General features: G+C 54.1%; 1 protein-coding gene across 38 annotated transcripts in view; it reads left to right on the forward strand.

The window, feature by feature from the left end:
* Nucleotides 1–18,113, forward strand: part of JADE2 (jade family PHD finger 2) — a 51,532-nt gene that overhangs the window by 18,910 nt on the left and 14,509 nt on the right. For 37 of the 38 annotated variants that reach the window (XR_015167420.1, XM_086411654.1, XM_086411634.1 and 34 more), the window contains 6 exons: nt 4,962–5,119; nt 9,286–9,446; nt 10,135–10,346; nt 11,581–11,748; nt 13,195–13,311; nt 14,585–15,049. Coding sequence is in view for 37 of the 38 variants with exons in the window: in XM_086411654.1 (XP_086267780.1) it covers nt 4,962–5,119; nt 9,286–9,446; nt 10,135–10,346; nt 11,581–11,748; nt 13,195–13,311; nt 14,585–15,049 (1,281 nt within the window). In the remaining variant the exon portion in view is untranslated. Of the gene's footprint in view, nt 1–4,961; nt 5,120–9,285; nt 9,447–10,134; nt 10,347–10,647; nt 10,773–11,580; nt 11,749–13,194; nt 13,312–14,584; nt 15,050–18,113 lie in introns of those variants that run through there. The other variant, XM_086411651.1, reaches the window with a different exon arrangement.

Here is an 18,113-nt window from a genome sequence, read left to right on the forward strand (position 1 = left end):
CGCTGCTGCTGCTGCTTCAGTCGTGTCCAACTCTGTGCGGCCCCATAGACGGCAGCCCACCAGGCTCCCCCATCCCTGGGATTCTCCAGGCAAGAACACTGGAGTGGGTTGCCATTTCCTTCTCCAATGCATGAAAGTGAAAAGTGAAAGTGAAGTCGCTCAGTTATGTCCGACTCTTAGTGACCCCATGGACTGCAGCCTTCCAGGCTCCTCCATCCATGGGATTTTCCAGGCAAGAGTACTGGAGTGGGGTGCCATTGCCTTCTCCGACCTAGCATGCTACAGCAGGGCAATTACTTTTCACTGCTAGCTGTCCTTTCTAATGAGATGAGGTGCTCAGAATAACACAGAAATTTCAAATGAGGCATTTGGTAGTGATTTTACATGGCTCTTCCAAGACAGACTGTCAGACATCCTTTGGGAGATTAGAGAGAGGGGCCACTCCTGGCTTTGCGCGGGGCCTTCTGATGTGGATAGAAGGCAAGGAGAGGCTGTCCTGGCCAAAGCCGTTTTCACTGGCTTTGGGACAACAACCAAGACTGGTTCCTGAGTTCTGCCTGGAAGAATCCTTTGGGCCAGCCCTCTGCCTTCACTCTCCCTGCTAGGCAAGAGAGGAAGTTTCAGAGTTTAGTCATACAGGATTTAGGCAAATCCTGGGGTTCATTCATTCATTCATTCACTCACTAGTTTCACAAACATGTCTTAAGTACCTGCTGTGTGCCAGGCACTGTGCCACAAATAGGCACAGTGATAAGCAGGACATATAGTCTCTGCCTCTCTCAGCTTGATTATTAGAGGAGATGGACATTAAACAAATAATTACACAGATAATTGTGTTCTGTAATTATGATAAGTGCTGGAGCTTTTCCTTAAGTAACGGAACTTCCCCTTGGTGCCTCTTAGGCTGAAATACACTGATATATAATACTTTACTCTCGAGAAAAGGAAGCAGAAACCAAGGTCCCAGGATGAAATGTCCAAACACTATTCATAAATCTCATGATCGTGTACAGGAATGCTGAGGATAGCAGAGTTGAAAGTTGTCTGTTGTCATCGTCTTCATCTGCTTTTGGAGATCATGTCAGACTTTAGACATGGCATGCTTTCTGGCATAGCTCATTTTTGGTTCTCCTTGGGAAAATAGGCTCAGAAAGATAGATAGACTTTTCAGTGCTTGTGGTCTCAGTCTTGGAAAGAGGAACTAGAAGGCGAGCCCCATGCCGTTTCCCCATGTCTGGGCAGAGCAGGGTCTCTAGCTGTCTTCAGAGCTGTGTTGGCACCTCTCGCACTCACATTGGTTACCAGGTTAGAGTTTTAGACCTTTAAACATTCTTCATACTGTTTGAAGAAGCTACAATTAACGTCTCCCAAGCAGCTCAGCAGAACTTGGTTGCTAGGCTGCAGACCTTTAAAGACAATTTGTCAACTTCTGCCAAAAGAGAAAAATAGTAAACATTCACATTCTTAGAAAATTGCTTGTTTTCCAGCTTCCAACTTCCTTGCCATGGCAAGGCCTCCAGTTCATCAGTGTCCGTTTTATTATTTATTTAGTTTTCATAAATAATTCAGAGGCATTTTAGGAGACTGAGCCGTTTTTTGGAAGCCTAACCTTTGGCGATTCAAGACAGAAAGATGTTTAGGTTGCCTTGTTTGTGGACAGGTTTTGTATGAGTATTCAGGGGTTCCTTTGGAAGGGACAGAGTCCCCAGCTGTATCCTCGGGCAGCTACCCAGAAAGATGGTGGCAGATCCACGGGAGGCTCTTCAATCATTCAGCCTTAGTTAGCACCTAGCATGTGTCAGGCCCTGCGTGCACTGTTGCAGCCTGTAGCCTGGCCAGACCTCACTGAGCTTACCTTCTAGTGGGGAAGGCCTGGCAGGAAACCAAGGGATACCAGTAGAGGGGCTGTGGGAGTCCAGAGGAAGCCCAGAACCCAGCCTGGCATCAGGGAAGCCTTCCTAGAGCAGCTGTGGGCTGGAGTAACACCTAAGGGTGAAACAGACTGCCCCCACTTTGGCAGGGAGAAGTGTCCCAGTGGGGTCCTCCCCTGTGCCAAGTGTGAGACGTGCTCGGGAGGGAGACTGACTACTAATGCAGTCATGGCTCATCCTGAGGGCAGTAAGAAGACAGTGGAAAGCCGCTGGAGAACTTGGAACTTGCAGAGGTCACCATCTGATTTACATATTCCAGCCTTTGGGGAAACCCCTTGATTTGGCTTTGGGTTAATTCAAGGGCACTGGCAGTGAGCCGGTGGCCAAGAGGGGCGAGGTTGCAGAGGAGTGCTGGATGGCTCCAGAGTTGTCTGTCTGGGATCCTTTGCCACTTCTAACATGTAGGACCTTGTGTAGGTTATTAAACTAACCTGAGTCCCAGGTTTCTCTAATGTAGAATAGGGATGATAACAGCATCCACCTCACAGAGTTGGAATAGGGACTAACAGTTAATTCAAGGACATCCATTGGATCGGTGCTGGGCATACTGTGTTCTTTTAAATGTTGACTGGTGCCTGTAAGATAGTGCTGCCGTTCCTGTGCTTCCATCAGTCCTCTGCCCAAAGGGGCCAGTGGCATCCAGTCATACCAGATGAAGCTTGCAACTCTCTTGGGACCAGACTCTTTTTCTCTCCTGAATCTCCTTACCTGAGTTGAGCATGGGATCCTTTCCTGCTCTTGAGTTCTCAGCACCAAGCCTGTTCCTAGGACAGAGCCACCTCTCCCTTGCTGGTGTGGCTTGGCACTCTGTCTGCACCTACAGACCAGGGCTGCCTCTTGCGCCATTCGGTCCACGTACTTGGGTTGTTTCAGCTCTGGATGTATCCATGAGGTGTTTCTCCAGTTTGTGGGGGTTCAAAAAGCACTGCCAAGGAGCCAGCTGGGGTCATCAGACTTAGCAGGTAACTCCCCAGAGGGGCCCTTTTATTCACTCATCCATTTAATCATTCTCTCAGTTACTATTTATTGAGCACCTACTCTATGCCAGTCCCCCTGCCAAGCCCTGAGAATGTTGCAGAGAACAGGACAGGTGTGGCAAGAGAGATGACAAGAAGCAAGGAACATGCATACACCAGTTAATTTTCAGGAGTATACGTACTCGGAAGTGAGACAGGACCATGGGCTGGAAAGTGGCTCTGTTGAGTGGCTGGCCACCCTGAGTTGCAGTGATCAGGGTGATCCCACGAGGCAGCATTTGAACTATAGCTCAGGAAAAGGGAAGAGCAGGAGATTTCAGACTCACCAGTGCCTTTTTGGAGGGGCACACAGTGACACTGGGCTCTGGAAGGGGCAAGATGACAGGCTTTCCCTGGCGGCTGGTTCCTCATGGCATTCAGAGTAACAGGGCATTAGGTGTTGTACCACGTAGGGCTTGCCAGCGTTGGGAGAACTTTGAGACAGTCACCAGTCTGCTGTGGGTCCAGTTTACCCCTGCCGGGTCCTGAATAGGGGGCCCCAGAGGGAATAACCTTGCCCCAGCCAGCGGAGTGGGGAGGGTGCTGAAGGACAGCACAGAAGCACCCACTACCTGAGTTTATGTTCTTATATCAGTTGTCTTGCTACTTGCTAATAAGATATGCAAATTATCCGGGTTGTGAAATCTTTGCCACATTTCATCTTCTGTGTAATTAGCATTTAATCGTAATCTTATTTTAATTTTTTCACACTGACACCCTAATTAAATGTTAGGGTGTTAGTCTTAACAATTAAATTATATTGGCAAATAGAGTCTTCAAGAAACTTGACCTTTTGCAAGCAAGGGCCCTCTCTGGCTAGAAGCAGACGTTAATTAGATTTCTGCAAGACCCTGCCTTGAGCCCCCTTGGCGCCCCCTTTCAGTTGTCTCCTAGATTGAAGTGAGACAGATGGCCAGCAGTTGGGGCTTCCTGCAGGCAGAGGTTACCACTGACTGGCCACCACCCCTGGAAGGCTGGTGGATGCTGAGTCTTCCAGGGAGGGACGTGGGCTTGGAGTTGGGTCTGAGACCTGGAGGACTCCCTGTAGTGGTTTCTCTTCTCTCTGTGATATGAACTCTCCTTTAACTTGTGATGTTCACTGGGAAAGTTGGTACCAAAGCAAGTCACATAGTGTCTAGGGCTGCCACCAAGTCCTACAGCAGCCCTTTGTGGGGCCCAGGTGAGGACAAGCAGCTGGGACAGATGAGGCACTGCCAGTGCTCCTGGGGCTGGGCTTGGAGGTTGCTTTGGGGTTGGGGGGGCCACAGATAGGACGTTGGGAAAAGAAGTTTCCCCCTGAGCGAGCGAGTGCTCACAAGGAAACCAAAGCACGAGGGTGTGTCCACTCATGGCCTGGCCCCGAGGGCTTTGGAAGGGCTTGATGGAGAAGGAATTCCACGCGTTTCTCCTTCCCCATGATAGAGCATGGCCCAGCGGAGCACCCACTGAACAGGGCATATGGTGCCGTTGTTCCTGGGGACCGTGAGGCCCTGCCCCATGGGCGGCTGCCCTCTAGGCGCTCCCAGAGCTGGCCTCTCCCTCAGCCATTTGCCTGAGGCCCTGGCGTGTAGTTGCCTGGATTCTTTTACACTTGTGACTGCGGTTACAACAACAAACATAATTTTGAATCTTCAACAGAAATTCCCTAAACAGACACTTCATGGCAGTATTGCATTCACACAAGCCTTTCTGCCAGCTGATTTTTTTCCTCAGTGTTTTTGCCTTTCCCACATGTCTTTCCTTTTCCCTCTAAGGTCCACTCCTATCCATCACTCAGACTCTGTCCTTGAGCAGATCAGAGCATGTAAATTCAATTCAACATTTATTGGAGATTGGTATGCAAAGTGCTCTGCTGGTTCAGAGAAGATGGGTTTTTGTACTTACTGCTTTTGTGTCGTATTCTTTTTTTTGAGAGAGTGGGCTTTCAGCATTTGCCTTTTCCTGCCCTGGCCTGTGAAGCAGATGACCTGGAGATGATCTGAAACCATTCTCTCTCCACCTTGTCTCCCCACAGGTTTTCCGGACAGACTTGATCACAGCCATGAAGATCCCAGACTCATACCAGCTCAGCCCAGATGACTACTATATCTTGGCAGACCCATGGCGACAAGAATGGGAGAAAGGTGTGCAGGTGCCCGCCGGGGCAGAGGCCATTCCAGAGCCCGTGGTGAGGTGAGCCGGGCAGCCCAGGCCAGGGGGCCATAGGAAGGGGAGGCTAGGACGGGTCAAGCGATTCCTTTCTAGTCTGTCTCTATTCTTAGCTTCTTTTGTTCTAAAAAAACATTGCAGTGTTCCAGAAATACTGCAGTTTTACCTCTGAGGCCAAGGTTTTGAGCTTGGGCTCAGCTCTGGAGCCAGACAGCCTGGGTTCAAATTGCCTCTCAAGTTCAGTGGGACCTTGGGCAGGGAATGTAATCTCCCTGGGCATCAGTTTCCTCGTCTATAAAATGGGAATGATAACAACAGCACCTGCCTTATGCGGTGGTCGATGATGTAGAGAAATGATGCGTGGAAGGCCCCGTGACCTGGCCCACACGAACACGCAGTGAAAACTGGCCGACAGTAGCTTGATGTCGTTCCAAACTGGGTCCCGCCAGAAGATCTTCTTGGGGATATCTCCAGACCTCTAACTAATCCTTAAAATAGGGACAAACCATGCTCTTGGCTTCTTAAAACCTTTTGAGGAGTTCTTGGGAGCAAGAAATCCAGTGTCTGGCACACACCAGATATCCACAAAATGGTTGCTATGATCATATTCTGAGGAGGGCCCACTGCCTCCTAGGATCAGGATTGGATCAGGGCTGAGTCCTCTCTGGGCTCGGGAGCCTTGTGGTCTTGTAGGTCAGAGAGACTCCTGTGCTCATGTAAGGAGGTGGCCTCGTGGCCATGGGCCTTGCTTCCAGTGACAGAATTCAGCCAAGTGCTTCTTCCTGCACCCTGGGAAACCCTCCAAGTCGTGTCTTGGGCTATAGGGGTTGCTGCCCCGGCCTCCCTTCCCCCCACACACCAGCCTGCCTGGGCTGGGCAGATTTGTGTTAATTGACAGTCCATTCCCAGCCTTAGCAGCCCTGGGGCTCTCGCTTAGGTCCATTTTGCCAGGACCTAGGGCAAAGATTTCAGCTGTCACCTCCCTTGACATCGGCACTGATGCTTCCCTGGCAGCCACACCTATGATGGGCTCACAGACACCCAGTGCCTGCCTGGTGCCAGGCCTGTGCTGGGCATGGGATTACAGAGGTGAAGCACACACTAAGCCTCACTTGGTGCCCATTGAGGATTGGGTATTGGGCAGTGCTTATTGTCCTGGGCTCACAAGGGCTCTTATCTTTGGCCCTCTGAGAATCAGGGATGCTCCAGGCCTCTCTAGATAAGAGTATATGTGGAGTTTGGAGAAAGACTTTATTCTGCATGTCCTCTGCCCAGGGCCAAAAACGTGGGTCAGTCTCCCAGCCAGCTTCACCCTGTCTGCTCTACAGTCCAAAGAACTGTAACTGACCTCTTTGAACCTGTTTCCTTCTCCATAAAATTGATCTAATAACAGTATATGCCTGATAGTGTAGTGGTGAGGATGAGTTGAGAATTCACATGCCAAGGGCCCAGGGTAACAAGGCAGAGGGGTAGGCCACCAGCTGGGCGGAGAAGGGTGAGTCCTGATTAGGCTTAGCCCAGCGGTTTGTCCTCTGTCCTCCATGTCAATGTTAGGTGGTTCCGGAAACATCTGCTGGCCTGGGTAATTAATTGTAGATGCCGCCACACAAGTAACTTGGCTTCAGTCGGTGTCTTATCTGTTGAAATCACGACGGAAGCATGTGTTCAGACAGCTCTGGCCCTACTAGGTACATTCCCCACATATACGCAGGGCTAGGCTGACAAGAGCCAGGCACTCCTGGCCAATCCCTGCTCTTTGGAGAGCATAAGACTGGAAGGGCAGGGATGCTCCCACGGAGATATCTCTGGGCGCCATCTCTCCCTTTCTTCTTGCAGCCTGGCACCTCCACCTGCTGGGCCACCTTTCCCTGCACAGCTCTCACCTGGAAGCCAACACAGCAGGCACTGTGGTCAGAACGGTTACAGGAGCTCTGTTGCTGAGAACTTGCTGTGCTGAGCCTTAAGTTCATCTTCTCGTCTAATTATCATATCAGCTCTCTAAAAGTCACACTGCTGTCCCCATTTTATAGAGGAGGAAGTTGGGAAATTCTGGGGAATTCCCTGCATGACCGCCAGGGCCTTGTGGGCTGGGCCAGGAAGTCACAGGCCGCAGAAACAGGCCCTGGGCTGCCTCTGTGTGGCCCAGAGAGAGCCTCATGCCCCAGTCACCCTGGCTTGCTGACTCTGCCCTCCCCCACTGCCTCCCTAGTCCCCTCCATCCCTCTCTTCTTACCCAGTCCTCCCTGGCCCTTGAGCAGGTCTACCTGCCTCATGGTCCTACACTTCTCTGGATAATGAGAACCTTTCACTGTCAGATCATGACCTGAAGGAGGGCCTGCACTGTTCTTCGGGGTGGCCAAAAGAGACAGCCCAGGGCAAAACCGGCCTCTGTTTTCTATCTGGTCTTCTGGAGTGAGAGCCTCCCACAACCCCACCTCCCACCCGCCCCTACCTCCTCCCCCAGATCCCAGCCCAGCCACCCATTTCCTCCCCGCTGACCTCGGTTCTACTGGCTGCAGCCAAGACTGAGGCCTTGACTGAGGGTGACGTCAAACCACCCTTGTTAGGAGAGCTTCCTCCATAGTCAGAGCCAGAAGAGGCCAGACAGGTGAAGATGAGCACCCCAGGAAGCACAGGAAATGCCTCTTCTGTTGATAGCCCATTAACCCCAGCTTCCCGGAGAAAGGAATGTGATCTTGGCCCCAAGAGGTCTGGCCAGGTATATCCTGAGCACACAGTGTGGGTAGTTATGCCATTAGGTGGTGGGCTCTCAGGCTATCCCAAACCCCAGCTGAGCATATGCCGGGGACACAAACAAAGCAGGGTCGTGGCAAAATTACAGTGTTTTTGAAAGAATGTGTTAATTTAAATAAGAGCCTCCCAAGGAAAGGCAGAACATTATAGGACTCAGAGTCCTGCAAAGCAAATACTATTGCTTCTAGTTGAAGTGGTCTAGGGGTTGGGGGTGGGCATCAGGTCATTATTGTTGCCTAGGACCTTCCTTAATCTGAGCATCTTGTGTGGCAGAAGGTGACTGTAAGCCCCCTCCCTTGTATCCTTGCCTCCCTCAGTCTCCTCTGGGCCTCCCTCCTGCCTGGAGGCCATTCTGCACTCCCGCCCTTCATCCTACCTGCCCCCTTGCCAACACCTGGGGCTCTTCCTGAAGCCCCAGTGCCCTCCCCATATCTGTGCCATGTCTCTGCCTTCCCCTCCCCAGTCTGCGCTGAGTCACAGCCCCTGGCAGCCCTGCCTTCGACCCCAGGAGGCCTCTCGGGCAAGTAAGGGGCCTCGCAGCCCTGGCAGGGCCGGCCAGATGGAGGCCAGGCTCCACAGAAATAACCATGGCAACTGGTAGGGGGTGGGAAGAGCTGGCATTCTGAACTGGCACTAGGAACTGAGGGGCAGCACACAGCTGAGCCAAGAGAGGAACCTGTGCCCTCCCAAGGCAGAAGACCCTCATATTCCATTTCAGAAGGAGCAAAGTGATATCCAGAGGTCTTAAAATACACACTCACTCGAGTATAGCACTTACTACATGCCACACACAGTTCTAAGAACTCCACACGTGTTCATCCATTTAATCCTCATGCCCACTGTGGAAGCTAGGTGCTGTTATCATTGGTTCATTTTCTGGGGCGCAAAAGGAGCTAAGTGGCTTACCCAGAGTCACACATTAAGTGGCAGAGCTGGGCTTGGAGACCTTACCCTGTAGCCAGGACCCTTGCAAGCTGCCTCCAAGGCAGAGCCATGGCCTGAGAGAGGGCTGACTTGAAGTGTGACTCTGGGGCTGTAGCAGGTGCGTCCTCTTCACCCCAGAGGAGCCCTGGCCTCAGGTCCCCTGAGACTACTGGTGGAGGAGGGGCTGGGGCTTCTGGGGGCCTTTCCCCAGCTTTGAAAGGGTATGCGGAAGGACCTGGGGGCCAGCTGGCCCTATCCAACTTGTGCCAAAGTGACTGGCACTGGGCATTGCCCAGGACGGCAAAGGGAATGGCCTCCTACAGCCTGTGCAGGGTGGGCAGATGGGAGGAGGGACAGGAAGGAGGCAGGCTCTGCTTGGCATCAAAGTCTCACACGTCACTTTCCTGCTAGACCCTCATCCTGGCTGGCCAACTCCCTGGAGGTGGCCCTCAGATCAGCAAGAGTAGCAGGCTGAGGGCACCCTCCCCACATATCTTCTCTTGAATTCCTAGGATTCTTCCGCCATTGGAAGGCCCCCCTACCCAGGTTTCCCCTAGTGGCTCTGAACTTGGTGAGGGCTCCCAGCCTGATTGGCCAGGGGGCAGCCGCTATGACTTGGACGAGATTGACGCCTACTGGCTGGAACTCATCAACTCGGAGCTCAAGGAGATGGGTAGGTGACCTGCCAGGTGAGAATGGGACGGGGGCAGGCCACACAGGGTTTTCTTCTAAACCATCCTCACTCTCAGAATGGCAGTGGCCACTGCTGGGCTTTGGCACTGCACAGATCTGGGGGAAAGTCCCTGCTATGTTACTGATTACTGTGGTTCAGTTTCTGTAGTTGTCAGATGGAGGCAGTAATAGCATGTCTTTTATAGGGTTTGGGGGAGTATTATATGACTGAGCGTGTACCCACACAGTAAGTCTGACCGTTACATGAAGAGTGAGTGAGCACCTAGAAGTCCAGTGTGATACATGGGGCTGGGGTCAGCTGGTATGGGCCTTCTGGCTGAAGGCCCACCATGTCCTAGGAAAGGCCAGCTCTGCTGGATTCAGCCACCTTCTCAGGTGCCCCCCATACATACAGCTCAGGCAGTGGGTTCCCCATGGTGGTGGCTGCATCCCAGACACAGACACCCCCATAGCATCTGTGTGTACACAAGTGTGTGTGTGTGGTCACAAGCAGGGTCTGAAGTCATAGCACCATACCAGGCCTCCGGGCCTTTGCATGGTCCAACCCAGTCGGTTTTCAGACGATGGAACTGGGGGCCCGAGACAGTAAACTCAGTGTGCAGGTAGAAATGCTCCTTAACACTGCCCCCAGAGGCTGGGCTCCGACCCCCACCCTCCTATCCTCACAGAGAAGCCGGAGCTGGACGAACTGACGCTCGAGCGTGTGCTGGAGGAGCTGGAGACGCTGTGCCACCAGAACATGGCGCGGGCCATCGAGACGCAGGAGGGGCTGGGCATCGAGTACGACGAGGATGTCGTCTGTGACGTGTGCCGCTCTCCCGAGGGCGAAGATGGCAATGAGATGGTCTTCTGCGACAAATGCAACGTCTGCGTGCACCAGGTGGGCAGCCCCCACGGCCACTGCCGTGTGATGCTGGCAGGCGCCTGCCTGACCGCTCACCCTGGCTGTGGGGGCGTAGCAGCACTGTGGGCACAGGCCCCTAAGGAGGGCAAGTGGGGAGAAGGGAAGGGCACGAGTGCCCATGGTTCCAGGGTGTAGCCCCCTCAGCCAGACTTGAGTAATGCCTATTGGATGGTCTTCCTGTCCTTTGCCGCCAGCCTCCCTCAGACTCTGCCCACGGACCGTCCTACCCCGTCCTCCTCTGCTCCTCAACTTACAACGAGGCAGCACAGTGTAGTGATGGAGAGCACAGCCTGGAGCCAGGCCACCTGGTTTCAAATCATGGCTCTGCCCTTTGCAAGCTGTGTGATCTGGGGTCGGTTTCTTGACCTCTCTGAGCTGCTGTTTCCTCAAGTATAAATAAAAGTAAGTTGTTTTGAGGATTAAGTTCCTTACTCTGAGTCATTTGCTTAGAACCGTACAGTAAGGGCTGTTTGTATTTGTTAACATTATTAGTATTATGAGCCAGGTATGGCCTGACTAGGCTACCCTGTTGATCTTGAGCCCCAAGGCTGTAGGTCTGGGACATCTCTGGGCCTAGTTCATGGAAGATGTAGAAGAACTGACTAGAACTCAGTGGACCCACTCTAGCCCTGACTTTAAGGCCTTCCCTCACCCACTTTTGCTGGAATAGTGCCCGGGGAGCTCAGAGGGGCTTCTTGGTGGCAGGTGGGTAGGTGGTACACCACTTTCCACATTCACCCTGTTCACATCCCTTACACCCAGCAGCTCTTAGGTCCATAATCCCTAGGCATGACCAGAAGGGTCCCTGACCACAGATCCCTGTGAAAAAAGACAAAAGTTCTGGCCCTTGTCTGAGGGCAGCATACATACCCAAATTTGTATTCAGTTTAAGGGAGTTCATGGATGCCCCTGAAATCCATCCCGGATTAAAAACCTCTGCTGAAGTGACTGTCCTCCCAGCAGAGGGCAGAGCTGAGCCCTTTCACAGAGGACTGTGAAACGGTGAAATTTCAGTGCACAGTGCCTGCACACAGCTTCCTTGGAGCCTCTGCATTACAGTCCCTCAGGAGGTCTTTGGTGGGGCTGAGTAGCAGTGTCACTCTGTAGCTCCCAGTATGGGCTGGGGCTAGGACTGTTTGCAGCTGAATGCGCATTGCAGACGCACCTTGGCCATTGCCTCTGACCTGTGTCCTCCCTGCTCTCTCCCCAGGCATGCTATGGGATCCTCAAGGTGCCCACGGGCAGCTGGCTGTGCCGGACATGTGCTCTGGGTGTCCAGCCGAAGTGCCTGCTCTGCCCGAAGCGAGGAGGAGCCTTGAAGCCCACTAGAAGTGGGACCAAGTGGGTGCACGTCAGCTGTGCCCTGTGGATTCCTGAGGTGGGCAGAGGTGGGGGTGGGGTGGCCCTGGGGCCCAGCCATGGGGAAGTGGGTCTGAACAGAGCTCAGAGCCCAGATGGCAGAGCACTGGGAAAAGAAGGTGATGGGCTACATGAAATGGTAGATCTCAGATGTCCAGCCTGGGAAGAATTCAGGCAGCAGCCCACAGGGAACTTTACCCTTGGACTTAGGCAGAACTTGGTAGTGGTTTACGTGGGAAAATGGGATTTTGAGCCACTGGGGATCCAGATGGAAGGTGTGCGAGCTGGACAGAAGTCAGGCAGCTGATTCTAGGGGAGAGCAGGTTGTAGGTTTACCCAGATCTAGACAGTGGTCCCAAGCAAAGTCAAGCACTTGTTTAAAAGTGAGCCCAATGACCCAAAAGGAAATCAGATGGGGAGCCTAGTTAAAACTGGGTAGTAAGACTGTGGCTGGGATGGAGGGGAGGGGCCGTGGGTGACGGGCTGGGCCCACAGTGAGTTAGCAGAGGCCTTGGGCTCCCATCTTATTTGATGTGTGAAATGCTGACATTCGCTGACGTTTCAGCCCTTCCCCTGCTGTGTGCCCTGAGCCAGAATGAGGCCCCCCTCCAATGCTGCCTGTGCCCGGAAGCAAGCCAGGTGGCCCGGTCAGCAGGTGGCCCCTCCCTTTCCTGGGCTTTCAGTCTGAAAGTCTTTGCTGGGTCCCACCTTGCAGGTTTCTGTGATCTTAGTGGTTATGTCAGCAGCAGTCACTTGCTCCCACATCAGCATCTTGAAGGTCGGGACGACCTCTGAGTATACCCTGGCCGAGGCACAGCAGAGACACAGAGAAGCAATCAGGACCTACCTATGGGGTTCTTTGGTTCAGGATCTCTGGACAGGGACCCTTTTCCTATCCTCAGGCATGGGCGCTGCCTCTGGGGCTGAGGGGTGGGCTGTGCCCAGGAGATGGGAGTGGTTATAGGTCTGTCCCCCTGGGAGGGGCTGAACAAAGGCACATCCCCCTTGGCCAGGAAAGCCCTGGAAGTCCCCAAGAAGAGATTCTGCTGTGGGGACCTATAGATGCACCCAGAAACATAAGTAAAATGAGTACCAGTTCTAATAACTCTGAAGATGGTGTTAACAAAGGCCTGAGGTACAAAAGAGAAGGGGACCTTGCACACATACTCACCTGCACATGGAAGCATCTCTGTCTTGAGACCCACACGGTCACGGGCACTCATATACTCAGTCAGCTACACACACACTGATGTATGCGCTCCCAGTCACTGTTTAAGCCTAGCCACCGGCGAGCACACACCAACGCTTATTCAGTGGTCCACTTGGGACATGAGATAGGACTTGGGACTCTCCCACTGCCCTGTCTGCCCACCCTCTGGTTTCAGCAGACAGTCCTCTCTTTGGGTAAGCCCTGGAGGCCGGCTAAGGCTGAGAGGCTTGACGCAGCTCCCTGTGTCCTGCCCAGGTCAGCATCGGGTGCCCCGAGAAGATGGAGCCCATCACCAAGATCTCGCATATCCCAGCCAGCCGCTGGGCTCTGTCCTGCAGCCTCTGCAAGGAGTGCACGGGCACGTGCATCCAGGTACATGGCCCCCCCCGCACCGCGCTGCCGCCTGGGAGCTCACTCAGGAGCCTGCCACAGCTACGCCACGGGGCGTGTCCGGGACAGCCTGTACAGCAAGCCACTGCTGCCACCCTCCGCCTGCCCCACAGGGCTGCAGGCACAGCCACTGTCGGGCCTGCGATGGGGGCCGCAGTCAGCTCCCCATCTGCTGGACCTTCCTCCATCCATAGTATCACTGGGCATGGGGTGAAGGCCTGGGCAGCCAGGCTCACCACCCCATTATAGTACCAGGGACTCTGGCTTTCCCAACAGCAAGTTTCTTTGGGCTTCATAAGGACGTTGACCTTACATCCAGTATCAGCTGGACATGTGAGAGGAGTAGGAATTAAACTTTACTTTCAGCTAAGCTGACTGGCTCTCCCTACACAGGGCAGGGCTGTGCTAGTTTGTTAACAGTAACCGCTCCCAAGTTCTAGGATGCCTCAGTATGACCCAGAGGACTTGTTAAAACACAGACTGCTGTTCCTACCCCCCAGAGGTTCTGAATCTCTAGATCAGAGGTGGGGCTGAGAATTTGCCTATTTCTAGCAAGTTCTTGTGTGATGCTGATGCTCCTGGACTATAGGCTGGGAGGTGGAAGGGTCAGCCTTTCTTTCTCTCATGTCTCCAGAAACAGTGGTCACTGCAAATACTGGACGTGCCTCTACCGTTTGTAAGATTCTCAGAATGGCTTGTGAGTGCGGCATAAAGGGCCCCACTAATATTTCGGTGGGTTGTCTCTGAAACACTTGTCAGCTGCCCACAGCCATCATCTCAGGCAACTAAGGCCGTGAGTTGGCCATACTTGCCTGGACAAGAGAGGAAGGAAAGGGCCCAACTCCAGCCCCGCTTCCCAGAGGACAAAGGAGGGGCACAACTCCCCATCTTAGAGACCGCTTCAGGAGTAGAGGAGGCAGGGACCCATCAACAGCCTCTCTCTCTTGACGTCTCAGATTCCAAAGTCATTTGTCCACACGGAAATGCAGCTCATCCCCAGAGAGGCTGTCAGTCACCTAACTTGATTTCCCTAGGGGTTATGATGCTATACCCCATTTCCTTTTCAGCTCCCCCAAAGCTCCCCTGCCCTCTTCCATGGCTCCCCCCGACACCCCGCAGGATGTTGGCAGCCGTTTTGTTTAGGGTCTCACCAGCATGCTGCTTTGCCAGTGTCACCCTGAGGGATGCCCCCCATCCTTCTTGCCTCCCACCGGGGCTCCCTTCATACCTCATGCTGCCCTTTGTCTCCCTCCAGTGTTCCATGCCTTCCTGCGTCACGGCATTCCATGTCACATGCGCCTTTGACCACAGCCTGGAAATGAGGACTATCTTAGCAGACAACGATGAGGTCAAGTTCAAGTCGTTCTGCCAGGAGCACAGTGATGGGGGCCCACGGGGTGAAGCTCCGTCCGAGCCTGTGGAGCCCAGCCCAGCTAGCGAGGACCTGGAAAAGGTGACCCTTCGCAAGCAGCGCCTGCAGCAGCTGGAGGAAGACTTCTATGAGCTGGTAGAGCCAGCCGAGGTGGCTGAGCGCCTGGACCTGGCCGAGGCACTGGTCGACTTCATCTACCAGTACTGGAAGCTGAAGAGGAAAGCCAACTCCAACCAGCCGCTGCTGACGCCCAAGACAGACGAGGTGGACAACCTGGCCCAGCAGGAGCAGGACGTACTCTACCGCCGACTGAAGCTCTTCACGCACCTGCGGCAGGACCTGGAGAGAGTGAGTCCCCCTGCCGCTTCCCGCCCACCCGCCTGCCTGGTGGGTGTCCCAGCAGGCCTTTCCGCCCCTCCCTCGCTGCCCTGGAGCAGCTGTGGCTTACCAGCTTTTGAACTGTGAGTTCTGGCCAAGGCGGTGAGGGCCTCCGGATCTTGGACAGGTTGGGATAACAGAGTTTGCAGAACAGGGGAGGATCCAGCTCTGGGCTCTTTTAAGTCCCTCTTGTCCCAACCCTTTTGCAGGTCTGATCAAAGGTGGGGGCCTGCCACGACTGTGAGGCTGGGAGACTCCAGAGCTGGGGGAGGATCTAGGCATCTGACTCCTAGCTGTCTCTGTGGGCCCGGCCTGGTCCCAACACAGGAGCTTTGCTTAGAGTCAGGCCGGGGAGGCATGGGACTTCACAAGAGAGTTAAATCAGTATAATCAGCATGTGCTGCCAAAGCAGGGAAGACAGCTGTGAGTGCAGCTCCTGGGGTGCTGGACTGAGGGAGCCATGTGAGCAGAGGCCCAGGGCCTGAGGCTGGGCTCGAAACCAGCAACAGCCTGTGGGGCTGGGTGTTTCTGGACCACGGTGTTTGTGGAAGTTGCAGAAAGACTTTAAGCAGACACTGTTCTGCTGTGGCTGCAGATTCCAAACACTCACCCTGGAGGTGGCATCATGGGGCCCAGATGTGGGTTGGCCGGAACCCCTCAGCTGTGCACCGGGTGGCAGGCGATCTTGCCTTGGTCCAGGCACACAGCTTTGGGGACCGAGTGAGACAAGGCAGGTGTGCAGACTTCATGATTTTAGGTCGGGCTGTGGAGATCCGGGGCCAGTGAGAGTTGCTTTCTTAGAGCACAGAGGCCCCCCCACAAAGCCTCTAATCCCTCCTCCTCCTCCCAGAGAACAGGTGAGAAGGTCCTGCCTTCTGTGTTGTGTGCCCTCAAACTTGGCTTTTTTGACACCCCTCCCCAACTCCTCCAGCTAAAGCTCCTCCAGATAGAGTCCCAACCCTGAGTTGGAGGCAACCTGAGCATAAAGCAGGGTGTTTCAGGTCCCTGATCGAGTCCTCCGAACCCCAGGTGCTGTTCTGGCCTCTCCTCTCCTCTCTGGGACATTCATTTCTAGGGTTCTGGAGCATGAGGGGTCATGTCAGGGTGTCCTCTATGGACACACACACACACACACACACACACACACACACGCCTACCATCTCCCAGACCAAATTAGGAAGCAGCAGGGGGGGAAGCATTCTGGGGGCTTTGTGTGACTTAAGGCAGCTACTTTGCGTATGTCTCAGTTGGCAAGGCTGTAAAATGGTTAGAGCTACTCAGCATCTGCTGAATACTGGGGTAAGGGGCAATGAGGTGGAGGCTCTGAAACTGGACCCAGCTTCTCTACCTTCCTTCACCCCCATATGCATCTGCCCTGAGGCCTGGTCAAATGGAAATGGCCCTTTTGGCCTGGGAGGAAGGAAGCTTATTGCCTGGAAGCCAGCCTGCAACCAGAAGGTAGGGGGCAGGGAGATGATCACCTGTCCACAGTGTCAACTGGGACAGAAAGCAAGGCCACCTACATTGCGGTCACCACTTCCTGGGCAGCCCAGCCTCCTGCCCCATGTGGCAGGGCCCTCAGGGACAGATCCTTCTGAGACCAAAGCTGCTTCCACACTTGTCCTCAGGCCACCCCCAGGGTCTGCAGTACACAGACCCTGCTTTTAGCCCTCCTGTTTCCAAACGACACATCATGTCTGACCTCCCTGATCTCTGCTGCTCAACACGTGTCTGATCCTGGCTGGGCTGCGTGGGGTGGTCAGGGGACAGGCCCACCTATTGAACCATCATCCTGGAGAAGGAGCTGAGAAGTTTGTGATGCCATTCCTGATGAGCAGTGGGGCTATAGAGAGCCTTGGAGGAATATGTGTTTTCTAGAGTTGAGCTGAATTTGGACCTGAAGAGGGGAGGGGCTCGTCAGAGAGTTGTTGGCTTATTGTCTGTTCTGTACTCTTCCTGGGCAAAAGTACTCCCTCCTCAGTCCCCCAGCCTCTCGAGCCCATTGTCAGCTGGTGCAGGTGAGGCCAGGGGCTGAGGGTGTCACCGGCTAGGATGCTGAGGCAGTTGTGGGATCCCCACCTCACAGACCTCTCTGGCTGGGGCACAGAGCCCTCCCAGGTCAGGTGTGAGTCAGTCCACGCTGCCCCCAGGAGGAGGAGGCAGGGCCAACCTTGCAGTCTGTTCAGCTTCTGAGGGCTTGGGAGGGCCCCTGCTTCTCCAGCAGCCTCCAAGCCAGGCTGAAGGGCAGCAGCTGAGTACACAGCCCTGGCAGGCTGAGGAGAGGAAGTTAGGCAGCCATGAGCTCCATTGACCCCCACTCCGATCCAGCCTCAGAACCTTTCACGGCCACGCGTTGGTGACTTGAGTGAGTGAAGCAGGCCGAGAACTGTGCCACGGGGGAGGCTTTCTGCAAAGACCCATGACTGTCGGTGGCCTGTCCAGCAGGCTCTGTCTCTGACCATGGCCCCGTGCCAACAGTCAAGAGGATCCAGCCTGTCACTGGGCACCAGGCCAGCTTGGGCTGGGTCCATTGGGGATTCGGGGGAGGAGTTGAGACTGAGGCTGTGGATAGCCTGGATTTGCATCCAGTTCCAGCACTGCCCAGCTCTGTGCCTTCTGAGTTTCACTTTCTGCTTCTCCAAGTTTCAGTTTCCTTGTCTGTGAAATGGAAATAAGAGTCTAGCTGACCTCGAATCATGGGAAATTTGGCAGGGACAGGGCTTAGCACACCACCCTCCCTTGTCAGTGGTGATTATTGTTGCTGTTCTGACTCTTAGCTGATGGGCTGCTCGGAGGGAGGGCTCCAGGGAGGACTGAAAGGGCAGGCCCAGGGCTATGGGCCAGGAATCCTGGGTCCTCCTCAACTGATTTGCCTCCCAAGGCCAGGCAAGACTTTTGCTGAGAGAAGCCACCAGCATGAAATCCCATTTTATGCTTAGCCTAGACGATATGCTTTCCTCAAATTTCAGCCTTAGGCCTTGGCCCTGGCAGGCAACACAGGAAGGCCTGGCTACCGCATCCTCTCAGAGTTGCT

This window comes from Bos grunniens, chromosome 7 (assembly GCF_055505025.1).
Source record: "Bos grunniens cultivar Pamir isolate PY7600 chromosome 7, Bosgru_T2T1.0, whole genome shotgun sequence".
Taxonomy (NCBI): domain Eukaryota; kingdom Metazoa; phylum Chordata; class Mammalia; order Artiodactyla; family Bovidae; genus Bos; species Bos grunniens.